At 36.7% G+C, this 22,591-nt stretch overlaps 2 protein-coding genes across 3 annotated transcripts; both read left to right on the forward strand.

Moving 5' to 3' along the window:
• The first annotated feature begins 3,863 nt into the window (after window positions 1-3,863).
• On the forward strand, window positions 3,864-8,340 carry LOC147559377 (phytyl ester synthase 1, chloroplastic-like). The gene is made up of 13 exons (XM_086661283.1): window positions 3,864-4,522; window positions 4,914-4,965; window positions 5,089-5,144; window positions 5,263-5,421; window positions 5,521-5,625; window positions 5,733-5,842; window positions 6,031-6,152; window positions 6,253-6,361; window positions 6,810-6,943; window positions 7,031-7,406; window positions 7,504-7,617; window positions 7,771-7,856; window positions 7,973-8,340. Exons 1-13 carry the CDS (start codon window positions 4,114-4,116, stop codon window positions 8,271-8,273), a joined length of 2,133 nt encoding a protein of 710 aa, XP_086517409.1. The 5' UTR covers window positions 3,864-4,113; the 3' UTR covers window positions 8,274-8,340.
• A 7,424-nt stretch (window positions 8,341-15,764) lies between these two features.
• Window positions 15,765-21,524, forward strand: LOC147559378 (phytyl ester synthase 1, chloroplastic-like). 2 transcript variants are annotated; one of them, XM_086661285.1, is made up of 13 exons: window positions 15,765-16,865; window positions 17,125-17,176; window positions 17,655-17,710; window positions 17,907-18,065; window positions 18,185-18,289; window positions 18,395-18,501; window positions 19,039-19,160; window positions 19,436-19,544; window positions 19,692-19,822; window positions 19,915-20,284; window positions 20,477-20,590; window positions 20,831-20,916; window positions 21,032-21,524. In XM_086661285.1, exons 1-13 carry the CDS (start codon window positions 16,412-16,414, stop codon window positions 21,330-21,332), a joined length of 2,166 nt encoding a protein of 721 aa, XP_086517411.1. In that variant the 5' UTR covers window positions 15,765-16,411; the 3' UTR covers window positions 21,333-21,524. The 2 variants fall into 2 exon arrangements, with proteins under 2 accessions (XP_086517411.1, XP_086517410.1); XM_086661284.1 differs by having other exon boundaries at window positions 15,886-16,865; window positions 19,436-19,822.
• The last annotated feature ends 1,067 nt before the right edge of the window (window positions 21,525-22,591 follow it).

A 22,591-nucleotide genomic window follows, 5' to 3' on the forward strand; every position in this document is an offset into this window, starting at 1 on the left:
TATTGAAACCCTCAAAAAAATCATAAACTTAGAGTGATTTTGATTTGATTTCAAAATCTAGAGAGAGAAAGAACCTAAAAATTTGTCGACGAAGCCAAGAAAAAGAAGATTGAAAAAAAGAACCACAATATTTTATCTGAAAAATTATAGAGGCGCCCCATAACTGTTAAAGGACCCCATGTTACTATTAAAGGCACCCCACATTACTGTTAAAGGTGCCCCCTGATATTTATTTGGGAAGTTTGAATTTGTTAATTACCTCTTGTTATAACGGTCTTGCAGAGAAGTCATTCACTTTGCACCCTAAGCTAAATGTGAGATTGCAGATTAACCTTTAAACTAACATATTATATTATAATTTTGTTAATATTTATATGTTTGCCCCTTGTGTTAACTAATTATAACTATTCACCATAACACAATGTTATTTTTGAGTATTATATACAATTACGATATATTTAAATTATTTATGTGGTTTTGTAAAATTTGTACACTGTCGGAATATTTTTACGAAAATTTTTCACTTTTCGACCGACCGAAATTTCTACTGAAATCGACATTTCGTCCCTTGCTCTCAACTACTTTTTTTTTTTCTATAAAATATATGTGTGACATGTGTAACAATTAGAGTTTTTTTTTTATTCTTGCATTGGAGAATGACTTGATTTCGACACTCAATTTAACCACATACGAAATTAAGCGAATCGCAATTGAGACTGACACATAAGTCAATTAGAATTTTTTTTTTTTTAGTTTTTGCATTGGAGATGCTCGTAGAAGACAACTGTTGGTGTTCAACTTCATATTCTCGCTCATAGGCTCCGTTTTTCTCTTTTTTTTTGTATTAAAAACTAGAAAAAATGAAGGAAGATAATGGATAAAATCATAAAATTATAAATAATTAATATTGGGCACAAAAGTAGTTTTTGGCGCAAACGGTGACAATGGGGAAAATTGACATTGGATAAATGGTTGCCTTATTAGATCAATAAAATTGTATTGTCCATTTTCTCGAGATGTGTGGTGTTTGGATCTGCTCCACATAGTGCAACATCCGACCCTGAAAGTAAATTTAGTTTTTCTTTTTATTGAAAGAAAGTACATTATCCGACCCTGAAAGTACATTTAGTTTTCTTTCTTTTTTGTTGAAAGAAAATACATTTAGTTAATACTCCGTCCGTCTTATATTAAGAGTCCCACTTTGGAACTCCATTTTTTTTTCATATATTTTGTTCTTTCACTTCTACCCTTCTTTATCGTAGAAAAAATCGAAAATTAAAGAGAGTCTCATTTTTCCACCTCACTAAACATTAAAGTGCTTTTATAGCAAAAACTAATTCCAACATATTATCATTGACTCAAGGTAAGGGCATTGTGGGAAAGTAGATGGATTTTATATGATAAAAAAAGGAGTGGGACTCTTAATATGAGACATCTCTAAAAGGAAAGTGAGACTCTTAATATGAGACAGAGGAAGTAATATATTAGATACAACAAAACTACTTAAACCACCAGTTTGAACCGTCCCATGAACCGGCCAAGAGAGAAACCCTTGTTTCTCTCTCCATGTGACTTCACACGTTAGAAGCGAGAGAAACAAGGGTGTCTCTCTTTGGCGGTTCATGGGACGGTTCAAATTGGCGGTTTGAATATAATTTTTCTATTATATATACTATTTGAATTTCCTGTGAGAATAGTCCCACATGAGAAAATGAATATGTAGCAACCAAGAATATAAGGTGTAGGTCCTCTCCACTCATTGTCATTTGGTTTTGAGTTGGATGACCACAAACTTAACATTTCCAAGATGATGGAATATCAATCTGAATGTGTCTTTAAGTTGATCTTCTCATCATCTTCAACAATATAAACTCAAAATAATAAGTAAAAAAAGAAATTCAAGAAAGTCAAAGTTACAAATAAAGACCGGAGAGTACTAGACTTCACGACCCTTAAAATTTTGGTAAGTAAAGCATCTTGAGAGTCCAGATGACTAGGACAATTAGACAATCTCAAAGTGACACTATAAAAATATAATGTCTTCTTGAGATATCTCTATTTAACTATCGTTATATCATCTTAAAGATCTAAATTGAGTTTTGTATTAGAGAAAATTAAGAAAAATCTATTTGACGCTCTTACTTTCTAATATTGAGCAGGGCCGTGCCTGACAATTTAGGGGCCCGGTGCTAACTTTGAAGTGGGCCCCTTTATATAAAAAAACAAGAGAGTTTTCTTTTATCTGAACTTTTTTGTTTTCAAATGATTTAACTATAAACTTAAGATTGAATCATTAACAAATCCAAACTCAATGTATAATGTTAATATATGATTGTCGTGACACGTTTTATGTAAAACTTCTCTGGTTTGACGAGAGTCTTATTTTTATAAAACATTAGTTTGAAATTTAAATAAGAAACATTAAACTATGGAAATAAAAATTAACATTTAGGCCTGTTTGCTTTTTTTCCTTGATAACAAAACAACTTTTTTCTTAAAATAATCAAATGTTAGTGTATACTAAGATTTTAGAAAAATTAAATTATTGATCTTGTCAATGTGTGACTGTCGATTATGATTTTAACTTAGAACAGATTTAAAAGTGAAGCGAGGTCCGTGAACAAAAGAAAGACACATTTTTAAGAAAGGTTTACGCTAGAGACTGATGAAGAGTGATTTGAGATTTACAGTCTCTAATCCTTATTTCGTAAACAAAAACTATACGAAACAACTAGCAAAGCAAAAAAGTGGTTTGCTCTTAAAAAGAAGCAATAAAACACATAAGTCGTAAAAAAAGAAAAGAAAATTGTCATCCGTGTGACTTGAACTTGGGACTTCCCAGTATTGGTAATGAAGCATCAAACCAACTAAGCTGCTTGCATTAAGATGCTTATAATATGACACTCTTTTTACTTATTCACTTCTCCCTACACCTCCCTACACCTCTCAAAGCTAAAAATAGGCCCCGTGTGGTGGGAGGCCCTGTGCGGGCGCACGGCTCGCACCCCTCACCACACGGCCCTGATATTGAGTGTCCCATTAGATATGCTCTAAACCACTAAATCTTGTCAATATTTTAGTTTTAGTTCTATGTAGTGAAACCGCTCCAGTCTTTACTCTATACAACCAAAAGCAATTGGAGCGGCAATAACAATTATACAGGAAGGGGGCCCGCTTAGAACATTGTTTAGTACTGACTACTGAGAGTCTGAGACAACCATTTCTCCCGCCAAAACCAAATGTTTAGTCTCTTACTCTCTTCTATATAAAACTAAATACAGCCAATAAAATTGGAAACTCTAAATTTTGATAAACTCCTTTTCTTTCTCTAGTTTTTTAATAGTTATTTTCCTTCTCTCTCTCATCTGTCAATTTCAACTTCAATTTCTTTATTACCCACATGTTGTTCGAACATGTTCAAATCAGAATCAATTCCCATTTTTTTTTTCATTAGTTCTTCCTCTTCATGTTTTCCTTTTCGTGTTTTAGTACTAAAAATTGGCGGAAGCTATTGAACTTATCCTTGAAATTGATCTGATTATGAAAATTAATCGAAAAGCTAAGCCAAAATCTAAATATGGGAACATAATTAACGAGGTTCGGCTTAAAGCTTATGTCTTCGAACAAGAAAACTTTATTGAAGGATAGATGAAGACGACTCACACAATCCGCAAGTTCGTCCCAAGATGGTACCGTATAGAAATTAACCTCATATAGTAGATCTTCGACGACCGAGAAATTAAACACCGCTCAAAACGATGAATAAAATTTCTCTCTCACTTGCTCTCACTTTATGTTGAATAATTGTTGTGTTTTGTTGTATGTTTCAAGCAGTTTTCCAATTTTGAGTAATTTCTAATTTTGAGCGATTTCCAATTTTGAGTCCAATTTGAAAATCCAATTTGGAAAAAGATTCCTAACACCAACCGCCTATCACATGTTTAATCAACCACCATTTTGTCTGATTTCGAAAAGTGAAAAGGGTTTTTTATGTTTTTAAATTCTCTTTAATTGAGTTAATAATGGGTACTTCTTCAATTGAATTTTCTAGGATTTTTTCTCTGTTTAATTTCACCATATTTAAGTTCTCAGAGGTTGAGGAATAAAGAATCCATGGCTACTCTATCATTATCTTCTCTTGGTGTTAAAATTTTACTTAAATTTCCTGTAAGTGCTGAGCCTGAAATTTGGGCTAGAATCAAGTTTCATAGATTAGCTAGTAGTAGTGGAAATTCGATTTCGATATCGTCTGAATCACTTGGAATTAATGGGTCTGTAATTAATGAAGGAAAGAAGTTAAATTTTGGGTCAAAAGATGAGGAGAAGAAGAGTGAGGAAATTCAAAGAAGTTCAGAAGAGTTGGAAGCATTGTGGGATGATGGATATGGGACTAAAAGTGTGAAAGATTACTTTGATATAGCAAAGGATATGGTTAAACCTGATGGTGGTCCTCCAAGATGGTTTTGCCCTATTGAGTGTGGGAATCCAATCAAAGACTCCCCTGTTCTTCTATTCTTGCCTGGTAATTGTGCATTTAACCCTAATTGAAATTGCTCTTATACCAATTTATATTGTTAAAGTATGGTCGTTGGGAAGAATTTTTACCAATGAATTTCTATTTTCAATCCTATGTATTTTTTTGCCATAAAGGTTGAATATAGTTTATACGGGTTCGCACAATTTGTACCGTTTGCACAGGAAGCTCAAGCTTGAAAAAATATTGACATATCATTTTAACAAGGACAAACCGAAAATTGGCCCAATACCCTAAAGAAATCGACATATCCTATTTCCTGTATTGGGTTATCATATAATTTAGTTGAGAAAGTTTACGGAGTTGTTTGTGGTTGCTTGAGTTAGTTTGCTTCAAATATGAGTAGCTACATGATTGTTCATGGTATGGATTTTGACAGGAATTGATGGTACAGGGTTGGGACTCATTTTGCACCACAAAGCTCTTGGGAAGTAAGTTTCCGAATTATTGTCTTTGTGGTGGAGTAGCTAACTAGACTACTAATTTTACAGGAATAGCCTGGTTCACGAAATGCACGGATATGTTGGAAAATTCATCGGTTTCTTTAAGTGCAGGGTATTTGAAGTTCGGTGCTTTCACATTCCCGTCAATGATCGCACTCCACTTGAAGGTTTTGATCCTAAGTACTTTTCTTGTGTTTTTAAACAAGTGTTCGTGGTGTAAATATTAATGTTTTCGGATAAACTTCTTTTTGTATCTTCATTAATGTTGAATTATCTTGTTTGAAGGGCTATTGAAAATCATCGAAAATACCGTGAGGCATGAGCATGCTTTATATCCAAATAAACCAATTTATCTAGTTGGGGATTCCATTGGAGGATGCTTGGCACTTTCTGTTGCTGCTCGAAATCCTAACATGGACCTTGTACTGATATTATCAAATCCGGGTTAGTCTCCGAAGTTCTAGTTTATCTATGAACGTTTTGTTAGTACGAATCTGAATTTATGTTCGAAATTTATGATGATTATTACATTTTTTTATTCAGCAACATCATTTGGCAAGTCGCAGTTGCAACCTTTGCTCCCTATCTTGGAGGGTTTGCCAGACGACTTTCATACTACTCTACCTTATCTTTTTAACTTTATCATGGGTACATTTTCCTCGCTATCTCTACACTTGCCGAGTAAATCTGAGTTAGAAACTTCTCCTGGGAAATTCTCTGGTAGTAATACTTACAGTTTCATTACTTTGGTTCAGGAAACCCGCTTAAGATAGCGCTTGTCAACATTGAAAATGATGGGATTCCTCCGGCACAATTACTTGCACAATTGTTCGGGAACCTTATTGCTTTACTCCCACGCCTTTCTGTGAGAACGATTTCTTTAGATGCTAGGTTTCTTAATTGTAAATCCATATGCAAATTTAAGTTCTTAGTTGTATACTTCTATGCGATAGTCCAGAAACAGATACGAACACGTGTAAATTAGACATAATGAACCCATCTTTTCTGTCAAAATAATGGATTTACCTTTCTCTATGATTCCCATTTGTACAGGGTTTGTCTGATGTAATACCGAAAAAGACTCTCTTATGGAAGATAAAGCTGCTTAAATCAGCAGCTGCTTATACTAATTCTCGTTTACATGCTGTCAAAGCTGAAGTACTTGTTCTTGCCAGGTGCTAATTCTTAAGATTTATGTATTTTCCACTTCTTTCGATAACTTTCTCCAGTAACTTAAGCTGTCTAATTGGGTTTAGCTTTAATTATATACTTTAGTGGAAATGATAATATGCTACCAAGTGGAGATGAAGCTCGGCGACTATGGACTTCGCTAGGGAATTGCAAGGTTCGCTATTTCAGGGACAATGGTCATACTCTTTTATTGGTAGGTACGGAAACTATTTTACCTGTGAGTTTCACAATTATGTTTCGTAGGTGTAACTTCAATGGGCATCGGTTCAACCTGAAACAAAACAGTTGGGGGTGGGATGGTGCACACTTCATATTGTATTTTCTTATACAAAGGCCTATGCTCTAGTCTAACAATCCTAACCAGTTCACGAGTTACTCAGATGGATTGGCCGACCCAAGTACTTAGTCCCGAAATACACCAACCAATACTCATCCTGGTCCTGTTATAGTTTCTATCTTTTCATCAGTGTAAAGATTTAAGAAAATCTAGTTCCCCTACATATGCAATTTATTCGAAAAATGTTCAATCTCATCATCCTTTTTGATACACCAGCTAGCAATATCAGAAGAGAAATTATCTAATAGCGAATGACCTTGAATGTGTAATATTTCATTCTAAAATGTAGTGTGACATTGTGCAGGAAGATGGTCCGAATTTGTTATCTGTTATTAGAGCTACACGTACATACCGTCAATCTAGAAGACACGATTACATCTCAGATTATATTCCACCTAGTATGTCAGAGTACACGAAAATTCTTGTTGAAGGAAATATGTAAGTGTTAACTACTAGCTTAGTGATCTTTTGACTACTAGCACTCATTTATTTTCTTTATGAGATTTTTTGTTGTCAAACCTTTAGGTTCAGATTCTACCGAATGGCTACTAGTTCAGTGATGCTTTCGACTTTAGAAGATGGCCGAATAGTGAGGGGTCTAGATGGCATTCCTAGTAAAGGGCCTGTTCTATTAGTCGGTTATCATATGTTGATGGGACTCGAACTTCCTTCAATTATTCAAGAATTCTTGAGAGAGAAAGGTGTTATGGTTCGTGGTCTTGCTCACCCTATGGTGTTCTCTCGAAAGAACGAAACTCCATTGGAAGAGTTCCCAAGGTATGATATAGTAAGCGTGTTTGGTGGGCTACCCGTTTCACCGAGCCACTTGTATAAATTGATGTCAACAAACTCATTCGTTCTACTTTTTCCGGGTGGTGCACGTGAAGCTCTTCATCGGAAGGTGGGAGCTTCAAAATTACCATTTCATTTTCAAGTAATTTTATTTTTAATTCGGGCGATGCATTTTTCCTGTAGTCTAAAATGGTTGCTCCTTTCAGGGTGAAGAGTACAAGTGTTTTTGGCCAGATCAACCTGAATTTGTGAGAATGGCAGCTCAATTTGGGGCTACAATTATTCCATTCGGAGCAGTTGGGGAAGACGATATGGCACATGTAAGCGTATACATTCATAGCAATATTTTTCTATCCATTAAAATTACAAGAAGACCCACAGAGAGAGACATGAATCTTCAGTATCAAGTTAATGATATAATCTTTCATCTTGAATTTCTTTTTAATGAAATTGAAAGTTGTTGTTTATTGCAGTATGTTCTTGATTATGACGATCTAATGAACATTCCCATTGTGAGAGAGTACTTGATAAAAGAAAATAAAGAACTTGAACGATTAAGGTAAGCAACTATATGCATATTCCCAAACTCTTTTTTCTTTATCGAAACATTTGTTCTTTTTTTACATCATCAATTAAGTTATGATTCTTATAACAAGACGCTCCTCTGATTTTTAGAACCGATGCAACCGGAGAGGTTGCGAAGCAAGACATGTTCGCTCCGGGGCTTTTACCCAAGATACCAGGTCGTCTTTATTTCCTCTTTGGAAAACCAATTGAAACAATGGGGCAGAAAGAAGGGTTGAAAGACAAAGATAATGCAAATTCAATGTACTTGAAGATCAAAACTGAGGTAGAAAACATAATGTCTTATTTGGTGAGGAAAAGGAAGGAAGACCCATATAGAGGTATATTCAAAAGGACAGTTTATAAGACTTTCCAAGCACCCATAGATCAAATCCCTACATTTGAACCTTAGACTTTTTAATTTTTAATAATAATTTGTTTTTTTGTTGTTGAAATAATATTTAGTTTGTTGTTACTTATTATTTATTTGCTCTTTCTTAGATTTCAATAGTTATTAGTTTTTACGATAAACTTGATACAACTCCCTTGAGGACTGCATAGTTATACTCGTTCGTGTTAACTTTAGGTTTCACTTAGTATCGTATCTCAAGTTATCTGATTGTTAGTTTTTATTAGAGGTATTGGACCCGACACGTTAGGGTCCGGCCATGCACACGTCCAAGGCCCACCGACCAGTCTCCACCTCCTTCTAATTATTGTATTCCACCTCCTTCTAATTATTTGTATAAGGGTTTCTAATTGTATTATATTTAGGACTCATGTATTTATATATATACCCACATTGTAAACCAATATCAATAAGCAAAGTTGATTGTATCTTAATCTCTCCTCTTGGTTAGCTTCTTTTTCTCGTTCTCATCTTGCTCTTGGTTGATTAGAACATTCAAGTTCTATAACTTCACATGGTATAAGAGCCAAGTTATTTTTTTTGAGAAACGATGTCTTTTACAGATGACGTTAACTCTGTTGCTACTACTACTACTCAACTTAATGCACCTTTTGATGTTCATCACTCTAATTGACCCACCGTAATTCTCATCACTCCACTTCTTTCTGGGATAATTATGCATCTTGGTCTCGAGGTATGAAGAAGACTCTTCGAGCCAAAGATAAACTAGGTTTTGTTGATGGTTCTTTCCCAAAACTCAATGATATTCACTCTTGGGAACATTGCAACGATTTGGTTGCAAGTTGGATTATTAATTCAGTCGATCCTAGTATTCGCTCTTCTATTCTTTATGATGATAACGTTGCCGATATATGGCGTAACTTATTTGATCATTTTCATCAAACTAATTCTCCTAAGGTATTCCAAATTAGACGAGCAATTTCTTCCTTGAAGCAAGAGTCGTCTGATGTCTCTACTTATTTTACTACTTTGAAATCCCTTCAAGATGAATTACAATCATTAATGGTTATCGAACCATGTACTTGCAATCATGGCAAGTCACTTATTGATCGTGTGAATCAAGAAAGAGAAATGGAGTTTTTGCAAGGACTACATGACCGTTTTTTGGCTATTCTTAGTCAAATCTTAATCGTGGATCCGTTCTCGTCTCTTCTTAAGATACATAGTCTTGTCAAGCAAGAAAAAGTTCAGCAAAATATCATGCTTGACACTCCCATGGTCTCGGATTCAACCATTCTTGCCATTGGTCAATCAGACCAATCTTCCCGCTTCCGGTCGGATCGTCCAAACCGACCAGACCGAGGTGATAAATCACGTCTGAAATGTCCACGACCCTTATGTGATTATTGTGGTCTTCATGGTCACGTTAGGGCCTCTTGTTATCAAACTCATGGTTACCCGGATCATGTTCGCAAAGCTAGGTCAACTTCGGTTGCAACTGTCCAACAAAATTCGGAGATGCCTGCAGCCACTTCAATGTCGGTTGAACAATATCTCCACCTCGTCTCTCTTCTCCAAACCGAGACCGACAACCTACATGCACCCCTCAACCGATCCTACCTCTCCCTTCATCAACTTGACAGGTATGTCTCTATACTCTAAACCATGGATTGTTGATTCGGGAGCCGCAAGGAATATTTTCTCTCTTCTTTCCTTGTTTACTTCTTATACTCCTGCTCTACCGAACTTCTATGTTCATCCACCGGATGTTCACGTTCCCGGGTTCACAACATTGGTTCTAGCACTTTTAAATCAAATTTTACTCTAGAAGCGGTTCTTCATACCCTTTCTTTTCACTTCAATTTGATTTCTATTTCTCAAATTACAAAGTCTCTCTCTTGTAATGTTAATTTTGATTCTATATCTTGTGTCTTTCAGGACCAAGTAACGATATGGACGATTGGACTTGGTGATCAATACGATGGATTATATTTTCTACGCACGGAAGTTCGTATTTTGGCGTCTTCTTTACCGTTTGATAATTTTTCTTCTTTTAGTATATGGTATTGGCGTCTAGGCCACCCATCTCCTTCCCGTTTTAAGTATTTAGCTAGTCGTTTACCTTGTATGGATTTTTCTTTTATTAATAATATTAATAAAGTTCTGTGCACTATTTGTCCGCTTTCTAAAGCTTCTCGTTTACCTTTTCCGATTAGTACTTCAACTACTTCTCACCCTTTTGAATTAGTTCAAGCTGACTTATGCGGACCCTTTCCAGTCCTGTCTACTTCTGGAAGTCGTTATTTTCTCACTTTGGTTGACGACTTTAGTCGATGTACATGGTTTTTTCTAATGCCAGCCAAATCTGATGTATTCTCTTTCTTTTCCAAATTTTTTAACTATGTTAAAACTCAATTTCGGACTTCCATTCAGATTTTTCATTCTGACAATGGTACGGAGTTTCTCAACTCCAAATTCGGTATTTTTTTTCTGATAATGGGATCCTTCATGAAAGAAGTTATACCCATACTCCTCAACAAAACGGTGTTGTTGGGAGGAAACATCGTCACATTCTTGAAGTGGCCTGTTCTCTTCGTCTTCAAGCACACCTTCTCCCTCTTTTTGGGGAGAGTGTGTCCTCACCGCTGCTTATCTTATCAATAAACTTCCTACTTTGGTTTTAGACGAATTGTCTCCACATGAAAAGTTACTTGGTTCTCCACCAAAGTTGACCCATCTTTGTGTTTTTGAATGTTTATGCCACGCTAAATTCACATCCACTAAGTCTAAGCTTGATCCAAGAGCTTTTTCCGGTAATTTCCTTGGTTATCCTCATGGTCAAAAGGGCTACAAGGTTCTTAACCTTTCCACCAATCGTATCATCACTTCTCGTGATGTTGTTTTCAAGGAGGATACTTTTCCAATGGTTCATCTTCCTTCTTCTTCACCGACCATTTGTACTCCTTCATTTATTTCAATATCGGATGACGACTCTTTCACTTTCTGGCGTCCCGACGATGTCGTCGTTCACCGTCCCGCCCATGATGTCCCGCCGGACGAGTCTTCTCCTTCTGCCAACACGACTGATCAGTTGGCTTCCTCCGCCGATGCTGCTGTTCCCAGCTCCCAGCTCCTAGTCCGTCCGTAGGTGCCCCTAACGAGCCCACCAGAACTAGCTGTTCGGGATCTTTCGCGGGCACCCCCGCTTCTTCATAGCATCCATCCATGGGTGCCTCTAAGGAGCCCAACAACACCAGCGGTTCAGGCTCTTCTGCGGGCAACCCCGCTTCTTCTAACGCCAGTCACCATACCCACGGATCATCAAGGTCGTGCGACCAGAAATCGCCTTCTTCCGAAACACCTTTCGGATTATATTTGCACCTCTTCGACTGACTCCATAATCCGGTTCCCTCTTTATGATTATATTTCTCTGGATCGTTTCTCTCCGACTCATAGGTCTTTCATTGGTTCAGTTCTTTCTCATATTAAACCCTCCTCCTTCGCCGAGACTATGGAATCGCCCAATTGGCGTGACGCCATGGCTGCCGAAATCAAGGCTCTGGAATCAAATAATACTTGGTCTCTTGTTCCCTTACCACTAGGCAAACACCCAAATGGCTCTAAATGGGTGTATAAGATTAAGTATCGTTCAGACGGATCCGTCGAACGTTATAAAGCCCGCCTCATTGCCAAGGATACACTCAGATTGAGGGGCTTGATTATCATGACACTTTTGCTCCGGTCGCAAAATTGGTCACTGTCTGTATTCTTCTCTCTCTTGCCTCCATTAAGGGATGGTCTCTTCATCAATTGGATGTTAACAACGCCTTTCTCCAAGGCGATCACTGTTGGGTTTTACACCCTTATACTAATGTCTATGGCGGAAATAAGACATCTAATGTCTACATTAGTATTCCCAGGATCACATGCATAAGCCCATAATGGTACCAAGTAAAAACTAGAAGATGAATAGCTTATTCGCTAGTTTTTCCCTCGAACCTTTCTAGTCGCTTTTGAGAAGACCAAGAGCTTCAAACGTAGCTTCTCTACTTGGGACACGAGCAATCAACTTGATCTCCCACCTTGTTGTTTAGCTAGCACACCAATGGTGGTTGGAAGAAGAACACCTTTCTTCTTTGACTAGATAGATAGTAATGGGAATTAACTCACTTTCTCCTCTCTACTTGATGTGGTAGAGTAAGCTTAGAGAGAAATTCCACACCTTATTCTCTGCCCTAAGAGTGTTTATATAGAACCCTAATGAGAATACACTTCCTCAAAGATTTCCTAAAACACCCTTTAGAATAAGATTTAGGAAAATAGTCGAAAATAGCATCTAATGATATTTTCTCAATTACCTAAGGAGGGGGTGTCCAAACACCACGAAATTTTGCATTCATATTACTGGATATGTCAGAAATCTCCCCTCAAAATTTCAGCCCAATCCGAGCCCTAGAAGTAGGGGTGGGATTTTGGTCCGGAAACCCGGAATCCGCCCATGACCGCCCGAGTCCGAAGCGTCCGTGACCGTCCGTTGCCCGAATCGGTCCGTACCCGCCCGACCGAAAGAGCTTAAGCGGACGGACGCGGGCATAGGTCCTCCGAAATCTCAATATCTCATTAGTAACCCTTGAACCCACAATACACCGTAGAACCCACAATGTACCGATCGTAATCCATGTGAAGAAGAATACAACCGATCGTAATCCATGAGAAATTTCAATGATTATCTTTTAATTTTGTATTCGTATACTTTTTGGAATTGTAAAGTGGGAGTTTAGAAAGTTGTATTTAGTTACTAAACATTTTTAATTTCGGGAGAAATTTTTTTTAATTTGTTCATTAGTAACCGGTGCCCGACCGACCGATACCCGGTTTGCCCGACTATCAAAACGGTCACGGACGGGCACTTTGTTAGAGAAAAATCCGAAATGCCCGCCCGTTTTGTCCGTATGTCCGAATGGACACTTAAGACTTATGCCCGTTCCGCCCGGACCGGTTGACTTAGTGTCTGTTTCCCACCCGTCCGAACCGATTCCCACCCCTACCTAGAAGTGGCCGAATCGGCTAAGGCCCAAAAACCCTGTTTTTGGCCTTTTTGTACTATCTTTGCCTAATTCCTTTTTAGGCCTATGAGATATGTTTATGGGGCACTCCCATGATTATATGTCACTCCCACTAGTCATATCCTAGATCAATTTGTCACTCTTATGTGTAATCCGTTGTAGGATCCGATCGAAGTTAGCCGCGAATTACTTCGTAACTCGACGAGCGTAGTTGGTCTCTAGCTAAAACTCTACGATCCCTAAATCAATCAGACTTGATGATCTTCTACATCAATTGTCCTATATGACAAATTGTTCGCATTGTCACCTTGGTCGAAGGACATCTCCTTCAACTCCTTCAATCACGATGAAGTTGTTTTTGTGAAACCTCCTCCGGGATTTTCGCGAAAGGGGAAGCAACTTGTTTGTCGGTTAAACAAATCCCTTTATGGTCTAAAGCAAGCCTCCCGTCAGTGGTTCGCGAAATTTTCTTCCACACTAATACAACATGGATTCATCCAGTCTCTTGCTGATTATTCTTTATTCACCTATACATCTAAGAATGTGTCTCTCTATGTTCTTGTGTATGTTGATGACAGAATCAATACCGGTACTGATGATTCAGTTATTTCCAGACTAAGTATTTTCTTCATAAGACATTCTCCCTCAAAGATAATAGGTCGCCTACAATATTTTTTAAGGTATTGAAGTTTCACGCTCCTCTCAAGAAATTTTTCTAAGTCAACGAAAATATACCCTTGACATTATCGCCGATTCTGGCCTCATTGGTTCCAAACCTTTTCCCTTCCCCATGGAACAAAAGCTGAACCTTCACAATTCCACTGGGATCCCATTCCTGATCCATCTATTTATGGCCGCCTTATTGGTCGTCTTCTTTATCTCACGGTGACTCGACCGAAAATTACTTTTTCGGTAAATTATTTGAGCCAGTTTTTACAGTCACCAACTTCCTCGCAGCTGGATGCCGCTCATAGGGTCCTTCGTATCTCAAAAGTTCCCTTGACAATGGTATTTTCCTTTCTGCCAACAGTCCCACAGTAGTATTTGGATTCTGTGATTCTGATTGGGCCAGTTGCCCGTCCTCCCGTCGCTCCACTACGAGTTATATTACCTTTTTAAGGTCCAACCCTCTCTCTTAGAAACCCAAGAAATAAACTACCGACGCTCGTTCTTCCGCTGAAGCTGAATATAGAGCATTGGCTTTACTGACTTGTGAATTCCAATGACTTCAATTTCTTCTTAAAGATTTCGGTATCCCTCACCCTACTCCTATGGCCGTCATTGTGACAACTGTGCTGCCCTCCATATTGCTGACAATCCGGTGTTTCATGAACGCACCAAACATATTGAGATCGGCTGTCACTTGGTTCGTGAGAAGATTATGACCAAGTTAATTGCGCCTCGTTTCACGCCATCCAACGAACAACTTACTGACATATTCACCAAACCGCTTGACGCAAATGCTCTTAAGAAGATTACTTGCAAGTTCGGTGTTGTTCCCCTTCCCTCTCCAACTTGAGGGGGAGTATTAGAGGTATTAGATCCGACCCGTTAGGGTCCGACCATGCACATGTCCAAGGCCCACCGACCGGTCTCCACCTCTTTTTAGTTATAGTATTCCACCTCCTTTTAATTATTTGTATAAGGGTTTTTAATTGTATTATATTTAGGACTTATGTATTTCTATATATACCCACATTGTAAACCAATATCAATAACAAAGTTGATTGTAATCTTAATTTCTACTCTTGGTTAGCTTCTCTTTCTCGTGTTGCTTTTGGTTGATTACAACATTCAAGTTCTATAACATTATCGTTTTTCTTAACAATTGATCTCCAAATTATCAATGAGGGATTTGAGGAGGATTTATTTAGGTTTCACTTATCTCTTTCTTCCTCTTTGTCTTCTCTTTTGTGATTTAATTTTATGTAGAGACAACGCGACTAAACATTTTATTATCATATCTTTGTTTCCACGGTAGAAGTTAATCACGTTCTAGTATTCAAGGTCACATTCATAGTTGACTTTTTTTAGAAACCATATGTCTGAAATAAAAATAATCTCAAAACGATATAAATATAATAATCAACACACAAACAAATTGGAATCGATTATATTAGTTGATGTACTACTTTTTGTGGTCCATAGTTGTGGAGAGAGTCCTAGTTCTTTTTTTTGTTGAAAGGAGAGAGTCTTAGTAAGACTCCATCTCTTGGAAGGAGAGAATATCTAGATCAATCTTAATAAAACAAGAAAAAAAAAAGTAGTACATCTCCTTTTAGACAATTCAATTTTGATAAAAGTTGGTAACTTTTATAGCCAAGAAAATTAGGATTCTTGTCTTTTCATTACGTGACATGTTAAGCTCCTCAAATGTTTTTACTCTTCAAGTGTGGAAGTGAGAAAGCCACATAAGTAAACAAAGATACAAAATTGACACCGAACATTACTCCCGCCCTTATCCGTTACCTTAATCTAACGGTGCATATTATAAATATCTACTAAATCGCTTCGGTCTAGGAAGGCGAGAGCGGGATAAATTCGGTTTCTCGGTACAAATATAACCTTAACAAAGGCGCCAAAATGAAAACAAAAACCAGAACTTTCTGTGACGTATCCCGCCAAAATCACGTCTTCCACATATCCTCTCTCTCTCTCTAGATTTCTATCTCTCTCTCTCTCTAGATCTGAATCTGTTAATGGGTATTGTTGAATTCAACTTATTAATCTTCTATTTTGTTTCTACCCAACGTTTTTCACTACCTTCTTACCCTTTTTTTTCTTTTCTGGTATCAATCAATCACATCTTTTTTGTCTTGATTCATAAAGTTTCCGTTTTTATTTTTATTTCTTAAGCAACTAATCAATACCCATTTAAGTTTAAATTTAGGGGTTTGTTCTGTATTTGATTTCATTCTTAGATATTTGTTGTTGTATTATCTACTTTCAATCTTTTTCCATTAAAGCTTTAGATTTTATTTTCTATTGTGTTCTAGATAGATTCTTCTTATTTGGGTCTAATTTGATTATTTGGGTTTAATCTGAAAGGGGAAAAAGGCCAACACTTTTTGAGTTTTGACCTAATTTTCACTTTTGGATTGCTCTGTAGAATTCATGGCATCTGCTTTAACATTCTTTTCTTCTTGTTCTTCATCTGGTATTAGGAGTTTACATTCTTTTCCTTCAATTCCTGAGTCTGAGATTCGAACTAGAGATCGATTTCGTGCCTTAGTGAGTGGGAATTCGATTTCGTTACAGTCTGAATCAGTTGAATTCAATGGGGCTTCTTTAGTTAAAGGGAAGGAGAGAAATGGGTTGGTTGCTGATGAACAAAATAATAAGCTAATTTTTTCAATAGATGAGGAGAAGAAGAAGAAAAAGGAGATTAATAGAAGTTCAGAAAAGTTGGAGGTTTTGTGGGATGATGGTTATGGGACTAAAAGTGTGAAGGATTACTTAGATATAGCCAAGGATATGGTTAAACCTGATGGTGGTCCTCCAAGATGGTTTTGCCCTATTGATTGTGGGAATCCAATCAAAGGTTCCCCTGTTCTTCTATTCTTGCCTGGTAAATTGTTGCTTAGACTTACTTGAATTGCTTCTTATTTTCAATTTGAGTTCTTCGATTTCATCGATGAGATTCGTTTTAGTTAGTTACTACTATTTATCTTATGTTTGCACCCATGGGTTTTAGAGCAAAATTTTGTTCTTTGTTTTATAATTTTAACAGATACTTATCTGATTGAGTGTTGGAATTGTTGATTCTGTTTGTTGCAATTAGTTGTTTCGAATATTTACGTGCTGGTTGTGTGAATGGGTACTGGCAGGAATGGATGGAATTGGGTTGGGACTCATTTTGCACCACAAAGCTCTTGGGAAGTAAGTTTCAATATTCTTATCTTGTTTAATAGTAGCTTATTGGATTTTACATCACCAAATTCGTCTCACTGAGCACAGAACTAAAAGAACTAACAATTGGATCAACGTGGATCGCCAAAATCCTGCTTACATCCACAAGCAACCTCTGCAATATCCACTACTGATATGTCATTCTGGCGTGAATCGAACTGAGACACCATGAAACCACTAATAAGCAACCCCTTTGAACAACATCAAATAAAATATCACTGTCGTACACCCCTCTCTTGATCCATCTCTATAATAGATATCTAATAATGAGATCACCCGATTAAGAGTTTCGGCAAAACTCGAAGGTATCAGTGACACCCAAACCCCCCATTGCCGGCACATGTAGAAAGGGAGAGAAATATAATTACCACTTCCAAAATTAAGTTTGGGAGGATATTTCAACAAGTAGGATAAATTTTATTCACCCCATTTGTTGATTTGAGTGCAGGGTTTTTGAAGTTAGGTGCCTACATATTCCTGTCAATGACCGGACACCATTTGAAGGTTTTGATCCTTATACCTCTTTAACTTATTTTTTGCAAATCTTTCGTTGGGTATGTGAATCTTGACGTTTTTTAAAATTCAATAGATGCTCCTTTTCTAGTTTTCAAGCCTTATATGTAGAGGTGGTAATTGGTAATGGTATAGAGTATATACCTTATCTGTTTTGTCATTGACAATGAAATTATTTTGTCTGAAGGTTTGTTGAAACTCGTCGAAAATACTGTGAGGCACGAGCATGCTTTGTGTCCAAATAAACCAATTTATTTAGTTGGGGATTCCTTCGGAGGATGCTTGGCACTTGCCGTTGCTGCTCGTAACCCTAAGATTGATCTTGTCCTGATATTATCTAATCCAGGTTAGTCAACCAATTTCATTAAATCCTTGTTCATAATTCTTGGGATGCCTTTTTCCCATCTTTATCGTTTCGAGTTAGATCTGAATTGACAACTTTGTTACTTTTTTTTTTCAATCCAGCAACATCATTTGGCAAGTCACAGTTGCAGCCTTTGATTCCTCTCTTGGAGGCTTTGCCTGCTGACCTCCATGTCACCGTTCCTTATGCTCTTAGCTTTGTCATGGGTACATCCTCTTTGAAAAATTTCGCCTTTTGGTAAAAAATGTTAGAATTAAACTTATCTAAAGAAATTCACTCTGAGAGTAATCAACTTTTCTTCATTACTTTAGGGGACCCGCTGAAGATGGCTCTTGTTGATATTGAAAATGGGCTTCCTCCTGCTCAAACACTTGAACAATTGTCAAGCAACCTTACTGGTTTACTACCTCGTCTCTCTGTAAGAAATACTTCCATTAAATGTGTCTTTTTTTTACTTAAGTTTTAAATTCTGCATGGTATATTTTATCTGTTTGTACTCTTTTCTTTCCTACCATCTTTTCTTATGCAAATACATATTCAAAAGTAGAAGTTTCGAGCTTCATTCTCCGACTTGGTTTTCAGTTGGGAGACAGTAGTCCACATAATGTAACCAGTTTTTAATTCCCCCTCACTCTCCTCCACCCTGAAAAGGATGGAACCTTGTATATATATATATATATATATGTTTTAGTTATTAATTCAAATCTTACAAAAGAGAAAAGACGGTGCTTATTCTGATTACGGAAATGAGATCATTCCACATTGATGAACTAGCTATGTACATGAAATGATTTAATATGAATGCATTTATATCTAAGGTTTTATTCTTATGTGTGTTTTACGTTACTTCAATCATCTAAAGAAACAAGTATTATGTCATTCGGACGATTTTTAATACAATAGGACCCCCTTTGTCAACGGTTCTTGTTCATATACTTTGCACCATTTCCTGCAGGGTTTGTCTGATATCATACCCAAGGGGACTCTTTTGTGGAAAATAAAGCTGCTCAATTCCGCTGCTGCTTATACAAATTCTCGTTTACATGCTATTAAAGCTGAAGTACTAGTGCTTGCCAGGTAGCCCTCTTAAGCTTTAACATATAAAGTTCCTTGTTTCTAGCAATGCAATTTCTCTGCACCTCTCTAGTCGAATGACGTGATGGTTATTTTGGTATAGCTATAAAAGTAGATTGCTGTTTGGATAATGATTCTCATTAATTCGATAATCATTGTTCGACCCTACTGCTGATAGACTAATAGTCATTTTATTAGATATAATATATCTACTCCTTGTAAAAGACAGTATGTTTTTTAAGTTAGTTTCTTTCTTTAATAGTCTAATTGCATTTTAGTGGAAAGGATAATATGCTACCAAGTGGAGATGAAGCTCGACGACTTTGGAACTCATTAAAGAATTGCAAAGTTCGTTATTTTAAGGACAATGGCCATACCCTTTTATTGGTAGGTGAGGAAAATGTTTTTTTTCCCTTCCAAGTTGAAGTATTTCTATTTTTAGGTAAATATATGTATCATGCGTTTGTCAAAATTCTTGTTGGTGTTGCTAAAGCTGTGAAAAACCATTATAATTTCGTATGTGCCATTGTGCAGGAAGCTGATGTAAATCTGTTATCTGTTATTAAAGCAACTCGTTCTTATCGTCGTTCTAGGCGACGTGATTATTTCTCTGATTACATTCCACCTAGTATGTCAGAACACATTAAGTTTACCCAAGATAATGCGTAAGTTATTACCTATTAAATTGTAACTTTTCAAAACTATCAAATTTTATTTTCTTCATGAGATTCTGATCTTGTCAAGAAATTTATTACAGATTATTTCGCCTGGCTACTAGTTCAGTTATGTTTTCAACTTTAGGAGATGGCAAGATAGTGAGAGGTCTAGGTGGGGTTCCTAATGAAGGTCCTGTTCTGTTAGTGGGTTATCACATGTTAATGGGTCTCGAACTTCCTTCACTTATGGAAGAATTCTTGAAAGAGAAAAAAGTTTTGGTTCGTGGCATTGCCCACCCATTGTTGTTTTCTTCACTGAATGAAACTCCGTCACAAGAGGTCTCCCAATTTGACACAATCAGCCTGTATGGTGGAATACCTGTCTCACCAAGCAACTTGTATAAAGCGTTATCAACTAATTCAATTGTTCTTCTTTATCCCGGTGGTGTTCGTGAGGCTCTTCATCGAAAGGTGAACCAAAATAATAGATTCACTTTCAAATTTTTAGTAATATTTTCTGGAAAAATATCTGTATATAATAGCAGGAAACATATAAAATTTCGAAAGATGATTCGTGTTATGTCTAGAGTTTAGTGATTGATAATCTTTCTCCCGTTATCGCATTTGTTTAGAAGTAATTATGTTGCTTTTCTTGATTATCAGGGTGAAGAGTACAAGTGTTTTTGGCCAGACCAACCTGAATTCGTAAGAATGGCAGCTCGATTTGGGGCTACAATAATTCCATTTGGAACTGTAGGAGAAGATGATATTGTTCAAGTAAGCCTACATTAGCTTTGAAATGTCCTTCCTTACTCAGCATTTCTTGATCTTATGTTGGTATAATCATGAAAGTTGGATAGACGGCATTCTAGCTAAGTTTGGTTGTTTATTTGTTTGTCGCCTGTCCTTCTTAACAAAAATTTGTCTTCTCTCTGGGAAAAAAGAGATTCTTGGTCGTCTAATTAATCTTATTTTCTACTTACAAAAGAATTTAAATATTGTTGCTTGTTGGTGCAGTACGTTCTTGATTACGAAGATCAAAAGAAAATTCCGTTTCTAAGGGAGTACTGGAAAGAACAAAACGAACAAGTTTTCAAGTTGAGGTAATTCGGTATTTTTCATTTCTCAAGTTCTTTTAGTATAACAAGTGAAGGAGAAAGTTCTCTTGTTCCATTAATTTAACTATAACCAATACTTTGTTTTGCTTTTGGCTTATAGAACTGATGCAACCGGCGAGGTTGCAAACCAAGATGTTTACATTCCTGGGCTTTTACCGAAGATACCGGGCCGCCTTTACTACCTTTTTGGTAAACCAATTGAGACAAAGGGCAAGAAAGAAGAACTTAAAGACAAAGAGAATGCAAATGCAGTTTACTTGCAGATCAAATCTGAGGTAGAAAACATAATGATGTATTTGGTAAAGAAGAGGGAGGAAGATCCATACAGAGGTATCGTTGAAAGGACTATTTATACGTCCTTTCAAGCTTCAACAGAAGAAATTCCAACCTTTGAACCTTAGCCTGATATCTTTGTACTCTTTTACAATTTTACAAATAAGCACTTATCTTTTTAAAGTTTAACTTTTATACAAAGAACCAAAACCATTTTGTTGTATCATCAATCAACATTTACATACACCACATGGTGTATTTGTGTTTTGTATACATTCTTCACATTTGTTAGTTGGAATTTAACTTCATCGTTGGCTTTATATGCTTTTTCGATAACTTTTTGTTGCTTTTAAGTCTTGTTCTCTTATTCGGTGCTATCTTTTGCTCATTGATTAGTATATAGTCCTTTCTCCCCGAAAAAAAATCATGGCTGGCTAGGCTATGATGTGGGTGGTGTTAAGTTTGATTTGTGAAGTACTGAAGTCCTTTGTGAAACCCACTTATATAATTGTTAAATCTTAATAATAGCATATTGAGCTTTTAGAATAAGCAAACTTGTTTGGCAAACCATTAGTCTTGTGAATGTGCAGTTTGATGATTTATTAGCTTGTTTTAGTAGGATTGCTACTAAAAATAGATCTTAATCTCATAGGTTGAGGAGGGGTTTGGATTAAACCCTCTGCTTTTTGGTATCGAAAAGTTTGGCAAGGTGGCCTTCATACTAACTCAACAATCTCTGTTTTGATTGAGGAGCCCCTTAAGTCTGACTATGTCTCTGCTGGTTGAGTGGGCTTCGGCTGAGGATTTGATGCTTAGCTTGGGCAGAACCCAAGTTTCACCTGTCTAGTTTCAAACTCTCATTCCAAAAGAGAAATTTGAAGAACTCCTAAAATCTTGTGTGATAGAAATACTTTGACATTCTCAAACAGTTTTCACATTTTTTGATCGCCTTTAGAGATAGATTACTGCAATCTCATTTCTGATATTCTTACCCGTTATTTCATTACTTCACTGTTTGCGGACCACTTATAACAATTAGTATGTTAAAATAGTCAACTACGTGGAAGCATAACAAAATCTTACATCATTTCAGGTTGTGAAAATAGAAGAAATTCTTGTCACTTTTTCTTTATTCTATTCGTGAAAGCTAACATAAATTCTTTCAATCTCGAAAGGATCAGATACCTTGCAAAAGAAGGTTTAAACGAAGAACATCAAATATCGAAGATGAGAAGATTAGTTTTGCTCCGTTTAGAAGAATCTAATCTTAAACAGCATCTCTTCAGTGCTGCGATTAGATTCTTTAAACAGAATATGATCCTTCTCCACTATTTCTTGCTACCTGTTTACTAGCTATGAACAATGAAGCCACTGGTATAAAATGGCA

Source organism: Eschscholzia californica, unplaced genomic scaffold (genome assembly GCF_041429995.1).
Source record: "Eschscholzia californica isolate CP2 unplaced genomic scaffold, dmEscCali1.0.p SCAF_2, whole genome shotgun sequence".
Lineage (NCBI taxonomy): Eukaryota > Viridiplantae > Streptophyta > Magnoliopsida > Ranunculales > Papaveraceae > Eschscholzia > Eschscholzia californica.